General features: G+C 35.4%; 1 protein-coding gene across 1 annotated transcript in view; it reads left to right on the top strand.

Moving 5' to 3' along the window:
* Window positions 1–22,251, top strand: part of LOC114941642 (puratrophin-1) — a 285,051-nt gene that overhangs the window by 148,048 nt on the left and 114,752 nt on the right. Inside the window, 2 exon segments of the mRNA XM_085487025.1 lie at window positions 186–1,173; window positions 20,285–20,374. Of these exon segments, the coding sequence (XP_085343151.1) occupies window positions 186–1,173; window positions 20,285–20,374 (1,078 nt within the window).

The raw sequence follows: 22,251 nt of genomic DNA, 5'->3' as shown, positions 1-22,251 counted from the left end.
CTAATTGGTGTACTCTTAGATTCAGTTAAGATTAAAAGAATACAATAATCAGATTCACGAATTTTGCAACAGATGTACAGCAGTTTTTTCTACTAAACACAGCCAAGCTTTGACGTAAATTAAGCGGATGCTAAAAGCGCATAAGGAGGACATTTGAGAACAAAGCTATATGCTGCTGTTCGCAGATAGCAGTAGTCTGGCGAACCACGTCGATGAGGGCTCCGGGCATCTTGGGTTGGGATCGTGAGGACGAGTTCATGGACTGGCGGGAGTTGACGAACAAAGGTCAGCCGAGCTCGTCAGCAAATACAGTGGGCGCGAATCTCGGCGGGGCGCAATCCTCTGGTGCGATGAAGGTCAGCAGTCGTCTGCGACGAAGATCGCGCGAGGATGCGCGTCCGAGGACACGGGAGATCAGCAGCGCTGAACATCGCCGGGAGGAGGCCAGATCGATCGACAGGCTCGAGCACCAAACCTGTCATGAGAATCGCACGATCAGCAAATCCGGTCGCACCAACACGGTGATGAAGTCCAAGTCCGCGTCCAGTGTCGACGCTTGGAAGGACGATCTCGACGGCGAACTTAATCGAGATTCGAGTCGCAGGGTGTATTCCAAGAATTACTCTAGTCCCACTGGCGGCGACGAGAGCCGCGTCAAAGTAAAACGATGCGCTAATGTCGTCTCCACTTCAACGATGGAGAAGTGGAAGGAGAGCAGCAGGTGCGAAACGCGCAGCAAATCGATCGCGCCGAAAGATCTGAAGAGCCCGTTGCAATTCGAAGAGAGCATTCTCTGGCAGGACAGCAACGGCGCTAATGATTCGCCGAAGGATCCCGAGGACAGATTACGGAACGTAGGTGGTCCGGGTGACGTCAGTGACGAGGATCTGCCGGCGTACATAGGCAGTCTGCTTGTCACCGTCGAAAGAAAGATCGAAAGGGTCTCGCTCGACGATATGACGTTTCCTTGTCCGGCGTGTAGGAACATAGACACGGACGATCCGCTGTTAGGATGTAGATGTGCCGGCGACGACTGCGGCTGTGGCGAAGATAACTGTGACTGTTCCTCCTCCGTATCCGTCTCGCGGAAGGAACAATCCGCGAAGAGCTTCGAAGTCGCAGGGATCAAGCATATCGACAGTGACGACGAAGAGGAAGTGCGAATGGGATTCGGTAAGTAATTTATTTATGATTTTAATCTTCGAATCTCTATTTTGCGCATGTACTTGCTTTTAAACATCGATTTAATTCTAAATAACAAATTATTCCTAATATATAAATTTATTAATGAATAATCGGGGAAGAGTTTAAGAGAGAACAGAGATCGCGGATACAACGTTAAGTTTCATTTTTGGAATTAATGTCTATATACGGTTGGGTCTATATACGGTTTATGAAAACTCGCGAATGATTTCTGTTAAGCTAGCACGTTCAGTTGCTCGCATTCGATGAACCCTCTTATGCACGGATGCATATGCGTGTGTATACGTGTATACGTGTATGATTTACTGACAACTAAACTCGCGTGGCGCGCCGAACTTGAAATTCTGGTCGAAGTATGGCGTAGGCGGTGTACCTTGTAAAGTGGCTACTTCATGTCATGCCGTCTATTGAAAAATCCGAATGCTTGTGGCACCGAATCGGCATGCTTGCACTTCGTTTATACCGGTGTGAAAAATTTACGCAGCGAGACTCAAGTGCGTGTGAATAGAATCGCTGTACTAGTAGAGGTTATATGCGTGTGCTCGCGTAACATGCGAATACGCGCCTTTACAGTCTGAGGCTGCGACAAAAATTATGATAGAAATATTTCCTGCTCAATAAAATACCGAAAAGCGACGTGTGTTTAACAAAGCCTTCTATGTTAATTTCTTCATAATTTATTCCATAACATAGGAACGCAATTAATTAGGTTTTGGAAACAAATGTTAATTCTCTTTGTTTGCAAAATTTATTTATTAATTTTTTAATTGAAAGATAACTATATTCAAAAATATACTTTTACGCTGCCATGTCTTTTTCTTCTAATTCGGATTAGAGTAAAATCTGATGCATTTTATTTTCCCTTTTTTTGTATTTAACAATGATTAATCAGTCTGTAAATTTAATATTTGTTTACTCTAAAATTGCACCAGACAATTAAATCTTAATGCAGCTTCTTGCTCCAATCTCTCTTTCTCTCTTTCTCAGTGCAATAAATTTTCAAGTCATGTGTCACAATCCGGGGTTTAATCCGTCTCCCCGGGGCATCGTTAACGAGCGATGACTCTCGTGTCGACGACAGGCGTAATTGTAACGGACGAGTATGCAAATTGTCGGCGCGTTCGCTTGTCACTCGATCTTTCGTCGTGGAAGTCGCCAAACGAATCACTCGCGGGTCCGGACGGACCGAGCTGGACCGGACTTTAAAGTCTCTCGTGGCTCTTCTTGTCGATCTCCTTTTGCGTCCTCCCACGCTCGTCTCGACTCGCCTCTTTGGTAACTACCGCGCCGACAAGTTTGCAAAGTCAAGAGCCTTTATCCGAAACGTCGCCACGTCGGCGGCGTCGACATAAAAGTGAGGACTACAATATTCACGTCGCTCCGTTGTGCAATATTTTACACAGCGTCAAGTAATTTGTGTCGTCTTACAAGCGGATTCTCAATTTCTCAATTTCTTCATTCGAAGTTTGTTCTCAATTATAAATCTATCCTTTTTTCTCGTTGTCGTACGCAAATATGATTTAAAGTCATACCTGTCATTTTACACTTAGTTTATAGACATGTGGTTTGAATTGGGATTTAAATTTAATTTAGAACTCTACGTGATTTAACAAATCAATGCTAATAATAAAACAGTTTTATATATTATTTACAAGTAAAATCTAGGAAGTTATATGAACTTGAAATCAATCCTTCAAATTAATCATGATTAGTAGCAATAATAAATTTATTTTCTTAATATATATTAACTCTCTTATCAAAGTAACAAATTTAAAAAATTAATATTACTAATATAAATTAATATATTAAAAATATATTCATTCATTTAATCTGTGAAATCAAAATCCTGATGTATTAATAATTTAAATAATAAAATACAAAAAATTTGGTCGAACTTTAATTTTACAAGAAAGTTTAGATTATGAAGGATATAATTTCCTCTCATATTGTTAATTATTCGATTAAAATGGTCATTGAATGAGTTGAATATTCTGAATGATGAAGATTTCTCTCTTCCTTTATGGGGCAGAAAACGAGAATATTATGCTACAATACCACGTTAATGTCGATTATGCTGGTCGTTGTAGAAATGACTCGCGCAAAACGCGCGTAATCATCGTAACAATTATTTTTTAGTTCGCGGCTTCCTAAGTCCCTCCATATACACGCAGGTACGCGAAGGCGAACCGCAAATACCACGGACCGTTGCGGACTATTACGACCGAATCGCGCGTCCGTTACAGCTTGCAATTGGCAGCTTCGGTATATATATATGCTCGAACACGTTTCCTGACTTTTCTGCGGCTGGTGTGCCGGACGTGTGTCAGCGATGTTTATGTTCGCGGTGCAAGAGGCGAGCGACCTGCTCCGACAGTGAATGAACGGAGTAACGAACTCGTCAATAAGAATTCGTGCTAATGACATACGGCAACAAAGCGGCGATTTTTCTACTGCGTTCAGAGCAAACAGACAAACCGTCGGATAAAAAAAAGTCAACTGTGAGGAATCGAAATACGAACAATATTTTCCAAAAGCATTTAACTGAAGGATTAATTGTTCATAATTTAATTGTTTAAATTAAATTTTAAAACCGTAAATGAATTGAAATTAACACTGCGAAATATTAAATTAAATTCTATAAATAAAATTTAGTCGCGCGAATTTTATTTTACAAGATAAGTTATTTCAATCAAAACAAGTTAATTTAGGAAATTCTTTGTTATAAATACTTTGAATTCTATGCCAATAAATACGAATAAAATATAAATAATAAATCAACACTATTAAATATATTTGCTCTTCCATTTTAGTTGAAGCTTATTCTCGATTGCCGAATTAGGAGATGTGAGGGATTGAGAAAATACTCTTCCTTATATAGATATGATACACGGAACATATAAATAATCGATGTATTAAGATAGTCGTAACAGTGAGTAATAACGGTATGGAATCAATAATTCTATCTGTATTTTCTTATCTCTATTTTGGCATCTGATGATCAAGTGCGGAGAACCGGTCGTTATTCTTATTCTCGCGAACGTCCGTTTTATTGTCATCGTTTCGTAACCTGCATAGTCGACATGATTACACTTATAGCACATCACGCCATACGATCGGACATGACTTTGTGCCGGTTGTCGTGTTCATTAGCATGAGGATATCTCATTGACGGCAGCTCGATCTCGTCGGCGCGACCCACTCGTTTTCGCGCCCCGTTTTGTCGGCATGTGTGCCGCAATGCCATAATCTGCCCGTTGTGGAATATAAAGCCAATACCCACGCGAGGGTAAGAGGAGAATACCGTCGGGATGAGTTACGCCGCGTGACAGCGCGGAATGCATTCGATTTAGCCTCCTTCGACCTCGGCGCGAAGGCTGTGGAAGTAAAGGGAAAAATTTACTACCCCTGTGGATTTTCTGCGAAAATTCATCGTCCTTAATAAAATAGCCTTCTTTTCACTGAATTTAATTTACAACGGAGAATTTACCGGGGGTATTCGCAATTTCTACAATATCAGAGATTGATGTTAAGAGATTATTGGGGAAACTCTCACATTTTCACATCCTTCTTATGTAAGTTCGCCGACCTTATCGTGATGCGCCGTGACACGCGCGTTCTCTGCCTCGCTATTCGACGTATACGAGTCTCTGGAAATTGTTTTCATTCGCGGATATTTCTCTTTCGATGCTCAATTAAGTCTACGGTAATATCCATGATGCGCGTAGTTTTCTCAGTCTAGACAGAAAAATTCGCGACTCGCGGAAATTCTTTGAGCGCGCGAGTTCCGTGAGATCCACAAGAACCGATCTCGTATTGCGGCGGTTAATTCTCAGACAGTCGACAAGACATGAGCAGGAAGAATGCGGCGAGTTATCTAGCGTTGTCGCGACCGACCTAAGAAAATCATCGACTTTAACAACGGCAATAACCGCAATGCATATTCTTTGTGCAGGTAGAAAAAAAAAACGATGAACAAGAGTAGCGAAGCCGGTTCTTGGCTTCTATTCTTAACACTAGAAAACGCCCGATCCTTTCTCACTATGTTCAACGTTCTAATTCATCTCTAGATTTTCTTATGGTGCGAATATAATGTGAAAATATAATGTAGAAATAATATGCGACAAATATTGTATATTATATTTAATATCTCTGAGAAAATATTACGAAGATGTTAAAAATTCTCTAAATTTTATTTAATAATGATACTTAAAATCATTGTCTTTATTTTTATTTATTTTTTTTACATATTTGGAATGCTATTTAAATTATATAAAAATGTTGAAAGAAATGGTTTTATATAAAAGCAATGATATTTTGGAACTTATTAATAATATGAAATTAATAATAAATTGAAGACAATTTTTCTTCTCAGAAACAATATTTTTTTCTCAGGGAAGATATATATTTTTTATAACAAGATATTATATTAACCTACTATTCATGATTTATTATCTACGTTTATATAATTTAAAACATTTAGGTAGCTAATTTTAATTTTGTTTGATGATTAAAATTTTATAAATTAGCTAGAATGAATTTTATTAATTAGCTAAATGAGTTCAATTTCGTCAAAATATACTTTTGCAGTAACGAAAATTATAGCAACGCGCTTTTTGCGGCGTGATTTAAGAGTAAAAGGTTCTTATGCGAAAGCGAGAAATAGCATGGAATATCAATGGGTGTTAATGATCAGTTAATATTGACGTAATGTTTTTTCGTGCTAGATTATTATATTCTGGAGAGAAACTATTGTGTAAAGATACAACTTAGTTCGCCCACTTTATTGTTTCTCGCGCTCCATCGCGCATAGAACTTTATTGTTCGATGTCGTCAGAGGTATGTGAAAGCTAGTAAATTTTATGAAACTCGCTATCAAGATGCATTTAATGAATGACTGACCATTCTTATGCTTTTTCTTTTCGCGAAAAGAATGCGTCGGATGTTTAAAACTTTTTCTTTCAATGTCTACTGATTGTGTTATTAATTTATTGATCGCACTGTGAGCTACTCATATAAAAAATTATCCTTTTTATGAAATATACAAAGTTCTGTTAAGAATGTATTGTCTTGAAAAATTATATTTGCCTATTATTTATATTATTTGTTAAAAGAAATATTGATTATACTTTACGTCAAATTAATAACAATATAAAGCTACATGGAAAAAAATAGCTACTATAACTAAGTTTTAACTGTCACTATTACACATGAAATTTAATTATCATGCCTAAATTGTAGCTATGATAGCTAATATTTTTAGCTATAGAATTCTCTGTCAAACTATAGCTAAAAATTATTAGTCATCATAGCTAAAATTTAGGCATAACTCAGGTTGTAATATAGGGACAGCTAAAATTTAGCTATAATGGCTAATTTTTTTCGTGAAATTTATTTAATAATTATGTCTTTCTATAAACCTTTATTATGACTTTATTTGCAATATTTATAAACGTGCATACACTTTTTTCACTTTTGTCAGATTTTCAGTTTTCCTATTTTACTCGATCATGGCTGATGGCATTTTTCGTAACGCGATTATGGGATAAGAAGGAGGATAAACAGCGGATCGTGACATTGCTGCAAGCTTCTGCATTGCATATCTGGAAGTTTCGCGATCAGATTGAAGCGTTTCGGAGTAGATGAGCGACCCGTGTTGCGCGCAAGTTGATTGAACGTCTCCCGGGCACACGGGCCGGCTATACTTAGTAGTTCATTGATCGTCCCCACTGCGGTCCTCAATCATATCTACTTAAGCGGGAATCAAGCGGCTTCCACAATGGAGGCTGTTCACCTCTCGCGGCGCGGCGAGGCCGTTCAACGCGCTGTATATATCACGCCGCGAGTAGAACGAGAAAGCGAGGAATCATCATTCGTTCAGACAATCCGTATACTTTCCGATTACACTCATCGCGTCGAATCTCGCGGGGTTGCTTGTTTGCACGTACCAACAGAATGATTGCAAACCGTTTGCCGGAGACTGTACTTGCCTATCGGGGCGGTTATCGATTTTTCGCTTCTTACGCAATTCAATTACGTTGCAAGACAATTGGATTAATTCGGAGTTTTATTACGCCTGTCGACGATGATTGAGTTGAATAAGGTTCGCTTCACTGCGCTCATTTGCCGTAAACTATCATCTTTGCAAACGTCAATGTAATATGTTTTTGATTAGATTATCGCTGATCGTAAACTGTATGGTGTAGCAGTTATTAATTGAAAATTTAATGTGATCAATTAAATTAATCCAATTACAAGATTTCTATCTTAATTTAATTCAAAGACTTGACATGAAAGAGATAGAAAAATCCAATATTTTTAAAATTATTTTTATATAAGAAAGACATTCGGTAAACAAAAATAATCTTATATTCTTAAATTCTAAAACTGTATGTAGACTATCACTAATAATTATAAAAATTATATAAAATATATAAAATAATTATAAATAATATATTTAAAATAAATGTAGTATCCTAAAAAATTTCAGTTGCAATAATTTTCAATAAGTTAGTGAATTAAAGCCAAATTTTAACAGTAGTTTTAGTATCACAGTGAAAACGATGTATATAATTTTTATGAATTTTGTACCATTTTCAGATGTCTTCCATACATCCTTAATTTCACTAGTTTTTATTTTATAATTATCACTAGATCGTTTCAAAATTTTGAAAAATCTTTATAGATATTGCGTCATTTTAAATGCGACTGTCTGAATAAATTTAAAAAGATTTATTTTATATAATCGTATTTTTTTACATTGAATTTTTTTTTATGTCAAGTCTTTGATTATTTGTACTGTTCTGTCTGCTTTTATAAAATTCGCGTATTATCAATTGTCAAAACGAATCCTGAAACGTGGAAAGGGAAGTTGTCGCTATTAATCATAATGCAGATAGTGATCAAATTTCCATCACACAGGACATCGTAAAATCTGGTAGCGCAACCACCGGTATATCTTTTGATCCAACCGTGAATAAAGCGATCTTCAACGAGCCGAATAAATGCCGCCACATTACACGGCCCATTACGCCATGATGTTATTTACAAACGCCGTATATACTATAGAAAATAAAGAACAACGCAGCGGAAGTCCATTAGACGCTTCCTCTTATTAATACGCGGCCTCCTGTGTACGGGATCTTTTTTGCACAGAAAAAATATCGTACCTGATTGAAGTGGCATCAGCCGTAAAGTGTAGATGTAAAAAAAGTTCACAGTGCTTACGAATAGGGTGAAATGTTATAGTTAATATTTAATGCGGGATATTACTATATGTAACATCAAAGGGAAATATTGTTTTGTTTATTGTATATATTTTGTGTATTGCATACGACCATTGTTTTATAAATATGAACAAATATATGTATATAAGTAAATGACAAGTTAAATAGACCTGCGACGAAAACAATATGTCTCAAAGTTAGGTTTATGCAATAATTAAACTTGAGAATTTTAACAAGTCGATTTTCTCGGAACAATTTGTTAAATAATCTTTTTTTGCGAATTTAGAATATTAATTATAAAGTATAGATTTATATGTACTTATATGTAACTTTTCGATCAATTGACTGATTCTGATCATGTGCTCTTTTTGAATAGAAATTAGTTTGATTAAAGACAAATATGACTTGAAGCCGAATTTTTGTTAGCCTTATAGAATGAGACGACAATATTTGATAAATTTATTTTGGCGATATAAAAAGACAGAAAAGGTATCTAAAAAATATTTATTGAAATTTAATTGGAAAATCTATAATTTACGCATTAAATTGGAAGACGATTCTTGAAGAGATTGTTTTTAGTTTTTATTTGTGGCATTAACTACTTTGTTAGTAGTTAATTACGTTAATTTCGTTTTGGTATTTGCGAATAAAAATGCTTGACAATATATAATAAGATTTGTTGCAAGATAAATCAAAAAGATCCAAAAATAAAATTGTATTAAGAATTCAATTGCTATGCTACATTTTCTGTAGAGATTGCACATTTGTTTGTTGATTATTTGGCAATGAATATGTCTGGAGATTTTCTTAAAATTATTAAATTAAATAAGCATAAACTAGATTTTTAAAAAATAATTGATTTATATAAAAAAATATAATCAATTAAAATATTTATATATCTGTATAAACAAAATTTATGAGCAACAATTTAAGTTGTAATATTAATTCATTTGTGAAACTTTGTGCGTTTTACATTAGGCTTTATGCTGAGAAATATATGAAATCATAATGTTTTATTCAATTATTATTAAAAACTAAACTCCGTATAAGGATTCTAAACAGTTTCTAATACATGAATATGCGGTGAATTTCTATGGTAGTAGAATCACGAAGAGATTGCAAGAAGGAAATATATCGCAGAATCCAAGAAAACGAACAGACTAAAAGTTTAAGACCACCCAACGTGCTATAGTATCTGATTTACTGGATTTGACAAGAACATCACTCATCATAATATTCTAAATAATCGTTTAAGGAATTATGCACACGACTATCGTATAAAGATCATGTTTTATTTAAGATCTAAATAGAAATGTTTTCTTCGTTTTAATTAAAAAAACGTATACTTAAATATGAATTAATTTTTATTATGAATCAACTTTTGGAAAATATCAGTTCTAAATAAGTCTCATTCGTTAAATGCATAAAATGTAATGCTTACAAACTATTTTAAAATAATTAATATTTCAAAAAATAATTATGCACAATTAAATTTTGTAATTATCTTTCTTCAATCTTTAATAATAAAATTATATGTATTCTTGAAAATAAGTTTTGAAAAAAATTGGTAATTTATATAGAACATTATAAAAATGCATATTATTTCTTATAGTCACGTCAGAATATTACACACTCACCCATGCACGTGCATATACCATATGTGTGTGAAATATGTTATAATCATGGATATAACACACGGTTTATTTTACAACTAACAAATAAATAAATTGTATGAATTACACAGATTACTCACTCCAAAATTCTGCTCACTCTACCATCGCTCGATGTCACCATGAATTTCTCCTCTTTTTTTGTCCATTTTTTATTGTTTCTTTGTGGCATTCACACGATACCCGTCAAACACGATTAATTACGATCGCGCTCACGCACTAATCAACAAAATATGATGAACATGCGGCATTTTGCACGACATCCGCTAATCACACGCGATATGCAGTTTTATCATATTGTGACGGAAGAATAATTCGAAAACTGTAATTTGATTGACACTTGAAAATTATGCAATTAAATCCACGCATTACAACGTTATAGCAATACTACTTTTATTTCTGACGAATATTATATGTTTGAATTTTAAAGCATTTTTACTATTTTGTAATTATAATATATAAATAATTAAAATTAATATGAAAATATATATTCGCGGATTGCAGTATTCGAAAAGCATCGACTGAGAAAATAAATCGATTTTACTCCAAATCGATATATCGATATAATCGATATCACTCGAATTAGTTGTCACTGACATCTTTTCATTCAATTTCAATGAACCAAGAGGGTAGAAGCAATGTAGCCAATGTATTAGCTGTGGCCAGTAGGACATTTCCCTAATAGCACAGCATATCCGAAAAATATTCAGAGGATATGCAGAGGACATTCGAACATCCTCAAAATGTTTTTTGAACGTCTTTGGGATATGTGTGCTGTTAGGGTTGTAGACTTGAGGTTGGCCTCAAGGCAACCTGTGAATTTCGAGCTCTGCGAATGTCAACATGTCGGTGCATCTGAGCGGAAACTTCGATGTGAGTGTATACTATTTATCACGAGAGTCGATTAATTCTGCGGACTCGTAATAGTTCATTGTGATAATTATGAAAGTATTCGCATTTCGAGAAGTAATCTAACGTCGCGCGGAGCGACTGACACCGCTGCTCGCGTGATCGAGTTTCACAGTGAGAATAATAAGAACATGGCTATTGTTTATATGGCCTTGGCTGCCTGCTCACTCGAGTCTAGTGACGCGTATGACAAGGCCACATAAACAATAGCGCGCTCGAGCTTACATATCTACATTCGTATTCTTGTCATTCGCTCTCTATCATACTCTCGACTTCTATATATACTTCTGCGTGACGTTATATTGCTCTTCGAAATGCATACATATTTTATAATTATTACAATTAGCGACTACGGATCCGTATAATTAATCAACTTTCGATAAATAGTATACGTTCGCGTCTTAGAATAATGAAGATGTCGGTGACGACTTTGATTCAAGTAAGAAAAGGTACGATACATTAATAATATATATAGGTATATATATATTTTGCGAGATTTATTATGCTTGCAATATTAAATTTCGACTATGTATATTTTCGTAACGTAGTATAGTTAGTTGAGTATCGATTGTATCAAATAGGAGTAAAGTCGATTTATTTTTGTGATTAGAGCTTGCTTTCCAGTCATTAACAAAACGTCGAATCGATTTTGAATTAAGCATGTTTAATTAAAAAATAATCATTGTTACATGAATCACGTATTTATCGCATATCACATAAATTCAGTGTTTGTACATTATTGTAATTTGATAAAACGCGTATTGTGAAATCTATCATATGGACAATCAGCAAATCTAACTATATTTTCTGCAATCCGCGGATGTTTATTTTTAATTTTACGTATTTATATATATTATCACGCGAAATAGTAAAAGTGATATGAGATGAATATATACGTTAGAAACAAATTATATTGCCACAGTAATACTAATGCGTAAATTTGCCGCGTTTTCGAGTGTCAAATATAATTATACAAAGTCAATGCAGATATAATGATATTTAAAATATAAATATTTAAGATAAAAATTTTGTTTTAAAAATATGTCTTAATTTAAGTGATTATACAGCTTTTAAGAATGCAAAATATAAAAAGGTGCATATATATGTACGTTGTCGTAATTATAATTTTTTTTCTTTTGAATAAATTCTGTAATTCTTATTTCAAATAAAATTCTATACATTGACTTCTATACATTGATTTCTATTCATTGATCTTGGCATTGACTTCTATACCTTGATTTCTATTTATTGATTTCTATACATTGATTTGATGTAAAATAGAATCATGTTTTTCATGTTCGTCGATAGTCAAAACATTTGTTAAGATTTTTCTAATGTTGAAATTATCGGTGGCACATTTATCTACGCAATAAAAAAAATGAGAAAATGTTTAACTACTTATACAGCTTTTGGAAAAAATGCAAAATATTGGAAAGTCATATACATTTTATTGTAATTATAAATATTTTTTTCTTTTGAATAAATTCTGTAATTCTCATTTTATGTAAATTTTTGATGCATTGACTTGATGCAAACTAGAATCATGTTTTTCATGCTGGTCGATGGTCCAAAACATTGTTAGGATTTGTCTAATGTTGAAATTATCGGCGATCTTGCTTTTATCCATATTTGTCTACGCAATAAAAAAAATGGCGAGAAAAAGTCGAGAGATCGTAGATACGCGGAAATATTGCGCCAGCAGACCACAAGACGTCGCGAATGGAAACGTTTAAATTGCAAACAGCACATCGTAAAGCGAGGGTATCCAATCAACCTTTACTTACAAGTCAATCGAGTCGTCGGTTCGCGACACCTTATGCTAATAGAGGCGGTTTCGTCTCCCGCAAATAGGTTCGTACTGCCGTTGAAGACGAATCTGCGAAGAGTATTAAACTCTTAGAATTCTCAGACGGCCGATACGTGACATTTGAGAGACTTCAGAAAGTCTATAATGCATTGTATACTATAATACATACCACATGCAATCTCAATTGTGCATTCATATATTCATATGCTTTTTATCAGCACTAATCGACATTCATTAAAAATAATTACAATGTATAGATTAGTGAATGGGAAAAATAGATATAAAACAAATAGCTTACTTAAATGTGTGCAATTTATAAATATTGCTTATATGTACATGATAGATTAGTTGAGTAACTAATCTATTATATTTTCTTGAATTTTTAAATATATTAATTTTAAAGTTGAGATACAATGTTTATATGTATATATAACATTACATTTTGAGAAATAAATCTGTCAATACATAATAAATATAAAAAGAGAGAACACATTAGAATATTTTATTTTAAAATAATTTTCTATCAAATTACTACGCGAAAATATTGTGCTTTAAAATTAAAATGTACAAGCATGGAAATTATATATATATATATTTATTTATTTGACTCAAATATACATCTGATAAAAAAAAACGAGAAAATATTTAAAAATAACATTCTCAATAGTAATCTGATCTTTATCACTCGATCAATTTTATTCGTTTCCTCAGCAATTATATATAATAAATAAAAGTAAGATGCAGCATAAAACCTCTAAAGAATAATGCATTCTACAAGTTGCGATATGCTGTTGATCTGTATTCAGATGACTAGACTCTTTAACATATTATAGGTAATAAATTCGTGCGAAAAGACGTTTATGTAAATTTTTTATATTTCCGTGGAGAGAGTAATCTTAAAAAAATTTTAGTAAAGAATTATTGATTAAAAATTTAAAAAATCTTGCTGTAAAGTAGAATAAGGCATTCACAGAGAGTGATTTTACGAGTAATACTTGCCTTAAGGTCTGGTAAGAATTCAGCCGGATCATTCGCAAGATGATACACTATGTCTAGTACAGCGACAATAAATCGGTGGACGAAGATTTATGATAGTGGGAGTGGTTTCGGACTTGATGCGTTAACATGCATTAACCCAAATACAAGAGCATCTACCGCGGGCGAAACAAGACCGAGTACGATAAATGCTCTTCCGTTTCTGTGCTTTGGACCGGTCTCGAGCCTGATTGATCCTGAAGTAGATTGGTCGCGTGCGAAGAATGGAGTACCGTATAAAATGAATCGATTAGGGGCACATCTCTCGCGCATGCAATCAAGAATAAAAACTGAAAAACTGGCTGTTACACTTTTCTCGTGTGTCGCGTAAAAACGACGAACGGATTTTATTACGCCGTTTTTCATTCTTCTGCTCCTAATTATCACGTATCGCGATAAGCGTCGGCCGATATGCTTGAGGAGAGATCGCTAAATAAAATCATCGCGAGCCGCTTGATTGCGCTTTCGCGCTATAAATTACGACGTTAAGTCGCGTGCTAGTGCACGTCGAATCGCGCGGAAGTTAAAAGGCTAAAAACTGGGATTAAACTGACCCCAACGCTAATGTAATTAATCTGTTTAAGTCATGGGAAATAGTATTATCTTGGAGGTAATAATTATTAGTTTGACGTTAAACCACGCTTTCATTATTAGATCAATGAATGCTGTATTATTAACATATATTTACACATAATTGATTTTATGTAAATATTTTATAATTTTATATTAAAATCTATATTACAGATGCATATATTTATATATATAAATTGTATTAATATTTATTTTGAAGGCACTTATTTAGAAAAAATTGTAATTTAATAAAAGAATTTAATTTACAATTTCCAAAAACTAAATCTAGCAATTTTCGTATATATTTTATATTTTCTTATAAGATAATAAAAAGTACAAAAATATTTTATTTTAAAATGTTTTATGAAATGTTTTGTAATTAATTGAACTGCTTCCATGATATTGTTAAAAGTAGTATACAATTCCTTTATTTATTTATTTATTATTTTTTTTTAAATGCGATTGTATTTATTATATTTGATAAGCATATAGATGAAGCAATCGAGTTTTCTTCCCGATCATTTATCAGGAACAGAACCTTTAACATAATAGATATAAACGTGCCGATTTCTTTGCAATAAAACTTAGACATATCGAGAATCTTAAAATTATTAATCGTAAAATCTATGATCAGCAGTGGATGATCTTGCAATTCCAATGACAATTATCGTAGGAAACGGCTTTTATCTCATTTTTAAGAGCGCATTGTGATAGCTGTGCTTAGACACGACGGGTGGTATTCGATTACGTATCGATAATCTCGATTATATTCTTATTGTATCCCTATATTTTATTTCTCATTCTCCGTTTTTCTCTCTATCTCTCTTCTTTTTATTCATTTAGTTCGTTTGTCAATGATCTCAGATCCGAAAGAAGAAAGCTTCCACGAAGTTGATTCGCTCAAATGAACTTTCCGATGTTACGAATTGTGATGTCAGAAAATTATTTTTCGCTAATACAATTAGCGTTTGTTTTGATAATTATTTTCTGCGTTTATACACGCAATTATGTCCATAGACTACTCTATTCAATAATTTTACATTGCTTTAATTTCAAGATTAATTTTTTCTCAAATTACATAATAATTTTATGAATTTAATTATTTATTTAATTATTTTAAAATTGATTGAATTATTGAATTACATAACGCGTTTGTACCAGAACAAGTTGAATCGAGCGGAAGTTATATGGTATGACAGCTTTTAATTTAACACTCGATTCACACGTGTAATTCCTTTTAATCGCTTTTACAACGAAGGTATATAATTGTGATTTTCTATCGCAAATCATTTGGACGTTTACTGCTTTGCGCGTTAGTCTCTCGCGTGATGCCGTCGTGTTCTCTTCCGCGAAATCCCGCGTTCGAAATGCCCGGTTCTCGTTCATATAAATTTGTTTACTCTAAATTATGGCTCTAATAGATACGGTCGCGTGTCTCTCGATCGTTTCTTCGTCGGTGCACTTTCGAACAAAGAAGAAGGCCTATTATCCTCCGAGGCGGTTGGTCTCATCAGCTGTTTTCCTCGCGTGATAACCGGCAATTCCTAACGACGTTGTATTGATCAGCGGCGATTTGTTAGCGCGGATTACTCGCCAATGAATTCGAAATCCTGTCCGTTTTGACGGCTAGAAGAAATTAGAAACCCTGTCAGGAGAGAGAGCGAAAGTGCGACGGTAGCTAAACGCAATTTGCATAAATAATATCTACTGATCCATCGGCGATAATTGCGAATATCCCGCATATTACTCTGAGATGTGAATTCGCCTTAATTATAATTATTATCAGTGATTAACTTTACTCATATTTGTCAGGACCGCTATGATGATATGATATGATAATATCCCTTCACGTTACTCTCGCTTTCTTTCTCGGTCTCTATCACACTGAATAAATATAATTATAAACGGAAGAGTGACGTACTAGTGTATATCATGAAAATTCAAAGAAAACATCAATATTATTTTTCCAACTGCTCATATCTTTGTAGTATTGTATCTTCGTAACACAATAAATAAATACATGATCGAACGTGAATTATGTTCGATTGATAAAGTAATGATAATATACTAATTGTCTGCACTTGCCCTAACGGAAGTTCCTATCGCGAGAAATAAAATGATGCAGACTTCCGTTAACTCAGGGATAGGGGAGCGATATTTTATATTAGCGCGGTATTAATCAACTGTGTTGAAAGGATACATTAATCGTTATTGTTATTTTAGATATTGCGTATGAATGATATACATTATTGTTTATCGCTGACGAGGCGTACGTAATTTTCCGGTGATTATTTGATTTATTCAATTAATCCAATTATTATAAAATTAAATGGAAAATAATTGATAATACTGAATGATAAATTTGAGTGATACAATATATTTTTGTAATTTAGTAGAAACAAATATATGAAACATAGAGTTAATAAAGCTATTTTCTTTATTTCTGATATTTTGTTTCAAGTAGTGAGTGTTTAATCCGAACATTATAAATTATGAAAAAGGGAAGATAAGAAATAAATCTCTCTGCAACATTTATATGATGCGTGTATATTGCTTCATTATAATCAAAAGAGCATTATTACGTAAATTATTGACCATTCGAAGATTAGAGCGCGATGAAGATTTACGTATTTATTCAGATAACTGCTCTTTTTCTGCAGTCTTCTGCAGAAACGGACGATAGAGCAGAGAAAGAAAGCGGAGGAGGAAAGTGGTCCTGCGTATGCGTATGTTTTTTTTATTTTTTGCAGTTCCATCGGCCCGACGGAATGATCGACGAGTTCTTCGGAGAACCGTCGTCGATAAATCACCGATAATAGCGGTTTTTTTTTTTACAGGCGTGTCTTAACGCGGCTGTCTTCGTTTTCACTGTTGCGTCGACTCGCAGGTTTTTGATGGAGTTGATATATTAGGTTCATTGTCTCGCGAAATGCACGCGCTCATCGACGTCATTAACTGCATAATTAACACTCTCCCTTCTTCGTCCCCGACTCATTCCTCCGCGTAATGAGACCGAGCGTGAAAATTTGCATGCGAATCTTGCTAAGGCTGCCGACATACCGCAAACCGCATTCGCGAAATAATTCTTCCCTCCGAGTTATACATACATACACGTGCACGAATGCAGTCGTGTGACTGCACCTGGTAACTAAACTGGGTCGCGTGTCGCGCCCGTCATCGTTATTCCGCAAATATAAACATAAATGTCGGATTGTACTTTCAATACTAAAAGAGAATACCAATAACGGACTCGTTGTCGTTCAGTTATGCGAGAAACGATTTATTAGTTATTGGTTATCGATTGAATACGGCCTACGATAGAGTAATTCCGGAATAGATAGCCATACGCGAGGAGAGATAGCCAGTCATTGCAGATCCTCTGGTAATTGCCACAGCGATATGCATCGATAGTTAGTGTAACGTCATGACGATTGATTGAAATTGTTTCTCGTTTAGAATATTTTTAATGTTCTTTGTTCAGAATATTTTTTTTGATTCAAGCAAAATTATTATATATTTCGGAATTACTTTTTCAAACAGTCTAAAGAATTCATCTAAAAACTATAGCAACAATTATATAATTATTGAGATTTAAAAAATTTCTTTAGCTAACTCTATATGTATATAAAATAATATTACAATTACATATAATATTTTGCGATTTTTAAGAGAAGCTTCAGAAATGCAAATAAGTAAAACGATCTTACGGTTCAATTAATTTTAAGTGGAATTTATTTCAGCAAAATTTCAATATCTGGCAATCTTAACGTCGTATAACTTTTGCGGACAGTTTGTGCAATTTCAGAAATCGCGCCCATGATGCAGCTTATTTTACTCGCGTGTTGCAAACCGGTCCATATATACGCGTTTCGCGTGACATCCGCGAAAGATATGTTTTTATTGGGAACAAACATGGCCCATCGTCACTTCTCGCGTGTGCACGGTGAACACTAATTGATCGTATCTTGGTGCACATTTAAATTTAGCGTGCTAGACACGCAGAGCACTTTTATCGGTTTAAAGTCTTGCGCGGTTTGCGGACGGCAATCGCGTCGTTCCGATTTCGCGGCGGATCAATTTACTTAATAAGAGCAGGGAACGCGCGATAAAGTCGAGGCTGCTCGAGTCTGCAATTAGCATTCGCGGTGAAACGTCTTATAATCGCTTAATAAGCGTCCGAGTGCAAATAGCGTCCGCTAATTGGACACACGCGGTGTGTCGCGTGGCCGACAATTTGCGTAAAAAGTGCAGAGCTTCCCAATATATGATGCTTGACATGATCTGATCACAGCATCACGACCGGAATTCACGATACCGCGCCGGAAAACTTATCGCAACCGGTTTAACGACCGTCACTAAATGCGTCTACAGGTGTAAACGATAAACTTTTTCCGCGCGTTTCACGGAGAATCGCGTATTTTATCAGCGTTAGTTATACATTGAAATCGTGATCACGCTGATCTCCGGGAGATAAAAGAGAGAGAGAGAGAGAGAGAGAGAGAGTAGAATAGAGAAAAGACGAACTTAAGCAGCGTTGAGATTTATGCTTGATTACATTTTCCTCGAGATCTTTGCATAAGTGAATGCGCGCTTTGACAAGAGAGACGCCGCTCATGCTCGCTTACTTTCGATTATTTCTGCGCCGTCATGAATGAGACGTCCGGTATTCGCGCCTCGCTACTCGCGCGCGGTAGTAACGCTATTTAAAACTGCCGACGTGAGATACATATTATTCGACGTGTTAGTCTCGGAGGTAGAAAGTGCTCCGTCGAGAGCCGTGAGGATGCATCGCGCGATGCATACACGCTCGAGGAGATGAGAACATACGCGCGCATTTCGCCGTTTACCTTCGCCAGTTCCTCTGGCAGGAGGTGATGAGGGTTAAAAGGTGGAATTAGAGGGGGCCTTTCAACCAAAGGTCAAGCTCGCGAGCTGGCACAGTCCGAGTTTCGTTTCTGCAGACGTCGTATATATACACGTAGGTATACGCGTGTGTTCGTCGATACACGTTTGCGTTTCCCATCGCGATTAATCGACAAATGGGCTTCGTTTCGGTAGCGGGCGCGCACTTCGATCGATCTCTGTATCTTGTAAAACGAATATTAATCGGAGAAACGTATTTAATGGTTCGATGAAGCAAGTTGGCATTATTCACTCTGTAGAGATGTGTGTATGTTTTTCTTTAATAGCGCAGCGTGACATGCATGTTTGTTCAATAGGAGATATTGAAATACTGTTTGTCACTATTCCAATGTTGGTATAAAATTAAGTAATTAATTACTTAACATTTCAATACTTGATATCTAATTAGGAATATATTAATTTCTATTTAGAATCATCTTTTACTAGAAGGTTATTTTTAAAAACCGCCAAAATACAATCAGCTGTTTATAGAAAGACTGAATTTTTTTAAAGTTTAAGTTATAAAAAGATGCAAATAAATTAGTAATGTGCGCCAATAAAATTTCAAATTAGTTGTTAAAGCGATTTGTGTAAGAAAAGAAATAAAACTTTTCTTTTTTTCAATTATTTTATGCTTGACATAATGTATTTTTATAATTTAAAAAGAATAAATAGAAACGCTGCATGTTAAAAACAATTATACAACTATAATAATGTTAAAAAATTTGATCAAATTATAAATATTCTGTCAGTCAATAATTTTCAATTGATCATAAGGGAGTTATTCGATCTCGTTATTGAGACAAATTTCGATGAGGTGTCCATTGAGATTCGTTTACGTAGTTTTATTAATCCCACGTTCAATTTTATCGATTGTTGTATGTATGGATATGCTGATATTTAGAATTTAATTGTCAAATTAAAATGCAATGGGTGTAATGAAATTCTTCATGCTTTTGTTTCAGGAACCAAAAAACGAGTCGACGAAGTAGCATTACCGAGGACTATTCACGACTTGCCGGAACGCGTTCTTACCTGTGGCCTGTCACTTCCCGGTGAGTTTTGCAAAAGCATAAAATTCTTTTTAAGAAATATTTGGAGAAAAAATTATACGACAAAAATAGTCGAAATCGTAGTAATTCGACATGAAAAGAATTGCGGTATAATTCGTCAAGAAAAAGGACAAATTTCAAATGATAATCCTTACACAAGTTTTTATACTAATAAATCGTAACATGTAAAAATCTGAAATTGTCAAATTTTTGTCTGAGATCTGTCGCAAAAGTAAAGTTAATTTAAAGAGACAGATTTAAAGGATGCGACAAAACGCTCGCAGATTTCCATCTTTAAATCGCTTTTCGCGCGATGTCGTAAGCCTTTGTGTCTCGCGTTTAAAGTGCTCCACATAGAGACACGCAATGGCAGAAACGTGCGCTTATACTCGCGCGACGTCGCGCGTTGCGGAAGATAACAACACGCGGTGAGTATGCGGAAGCTGGGACACACCCACCACGTAGGGCTCTTAAGCTCGGTCGATTCACACGCCCTCGCGTCTTCTGCCTGTTCCGCGCGCATCTATTTACGTACTTCGTCCGAGTACCGGCGGATACTTCTCTCTCCTCGGAGAGCAGATCCTCTTTTCTCTCTCTCTCTCCACATCTCTTCCTTCTTTCCGCTGCGATTCCGCCTTCTCTCAAGTGCGCCATTCTCTCGACCGCTCTCCTTGCCTTTCATCCCGCTTTGTCCCTTTCTCTCCCTTTCTGCGAGGCTCTCTCAGCTGGCCAGATCCGCGGATGTCTAACTGTATTCCCGTAGTTGGCGCAGTTGTTACTCTCTGTCGTCGATTAGCGCACGGCAGGAAGAAGGTAGTCGTTGGACGGTACTTGAGAGGAGTCTGACCGAAGATTAACCCGCGAGCTGTTCGCGTCACGAAACACACGCTTTGTATGTATGTGTTTTAAATTACCATAGAAAATATATAATGATCGTCTGGAAGCTTTTAAATAGGTGTGTATATATTTTAGAGAAAGCCGATGAAAATTCAGCGAAAGACAAATTTAAAGGGGAAGTTCTGTGCAAAACTTATTTTTCAACCGGAACACTTGTATAGGCTGTGTAAATAACGTACTTGAATCATTAAATCTTAAAGCGATAATCGTAATATCGTAACATTATCTTGTAATAATAAATCCCGGATAATATCAATTTACAAAGATTGATTAAAGGTAACATATATAATATTTTTGATATTATATAAAGGAGGAGAAATCGCTCTATCGAACTTTGCTTTGGATCGAATGAATCCACTACTTTTTTTTCTCGGTATTTTCGACATCGACGTCGTTCGTGTAACAGTCACCTCTTACGAGATGGTGTTCTGCAACGGTAACCGGGTGAAAGGGAAAAGCGCACTCCCGCTTTAATTACAACGGAGTGTGGGATATACGCGACTCTTTTGTGTCTCGATTAAAGAGAGACCCCTCGCAGCAACATTAACGTTAACTATCCATTTATTCGAACATGAGCAACATGCTCAATTCACACGCCTTCGTGTTCTTGTCCATTTATACGGCTCTGCTCGTAAAAGGGCCAACAGCAGTCCCTTCCTCCTTTCTTTCTCTCTCTCTATCTTACTTAATGCTCATCTCTGTTTGTATATATCTCACATGTGTACACACATTCTTCCGTATACTATCATCTCCTATACACTCTTACCGCTACCTTTTTTTCCATCTTCCACTACCGCCTCACAATGTTCGTGCTCCCTTCGAGCTTCCTGTTCTACCTCATCCCTTCTTTCGCTCATCCTCGTGGCTCGCTCAGCTGACCGGATCTGCGGATGTCTAACTGTATCTCATAGTTGGCGAAGCTGCAGCTTTGTCGCCGATTAAATGACCAGTATGCGGGCAGGAAGAGCCGATAGGCGACAGGC

Source organism: Nylanderia fulva, unplaced genomic scaffold (genome assembly GCF_048542155.1).
Source record: "Nylanderia fulva isolate GAGA-0341 unplaced genomic scaffold, ASM4854215v1 Scaffold5, whole genome shotgun sequence".
Classification (NCBI taxonomy): Eukaryota; Metazoa; Arthropoda; class Insecta; order Hymenoptera; family Formicidae; genus Nylanderia; species Nylanderia fulva.
The sequence above is the reverse complement of the archived record's forward strand: the minus strand, read 5'-3'. Positions and strand labels throughout refer to the sequence as shown.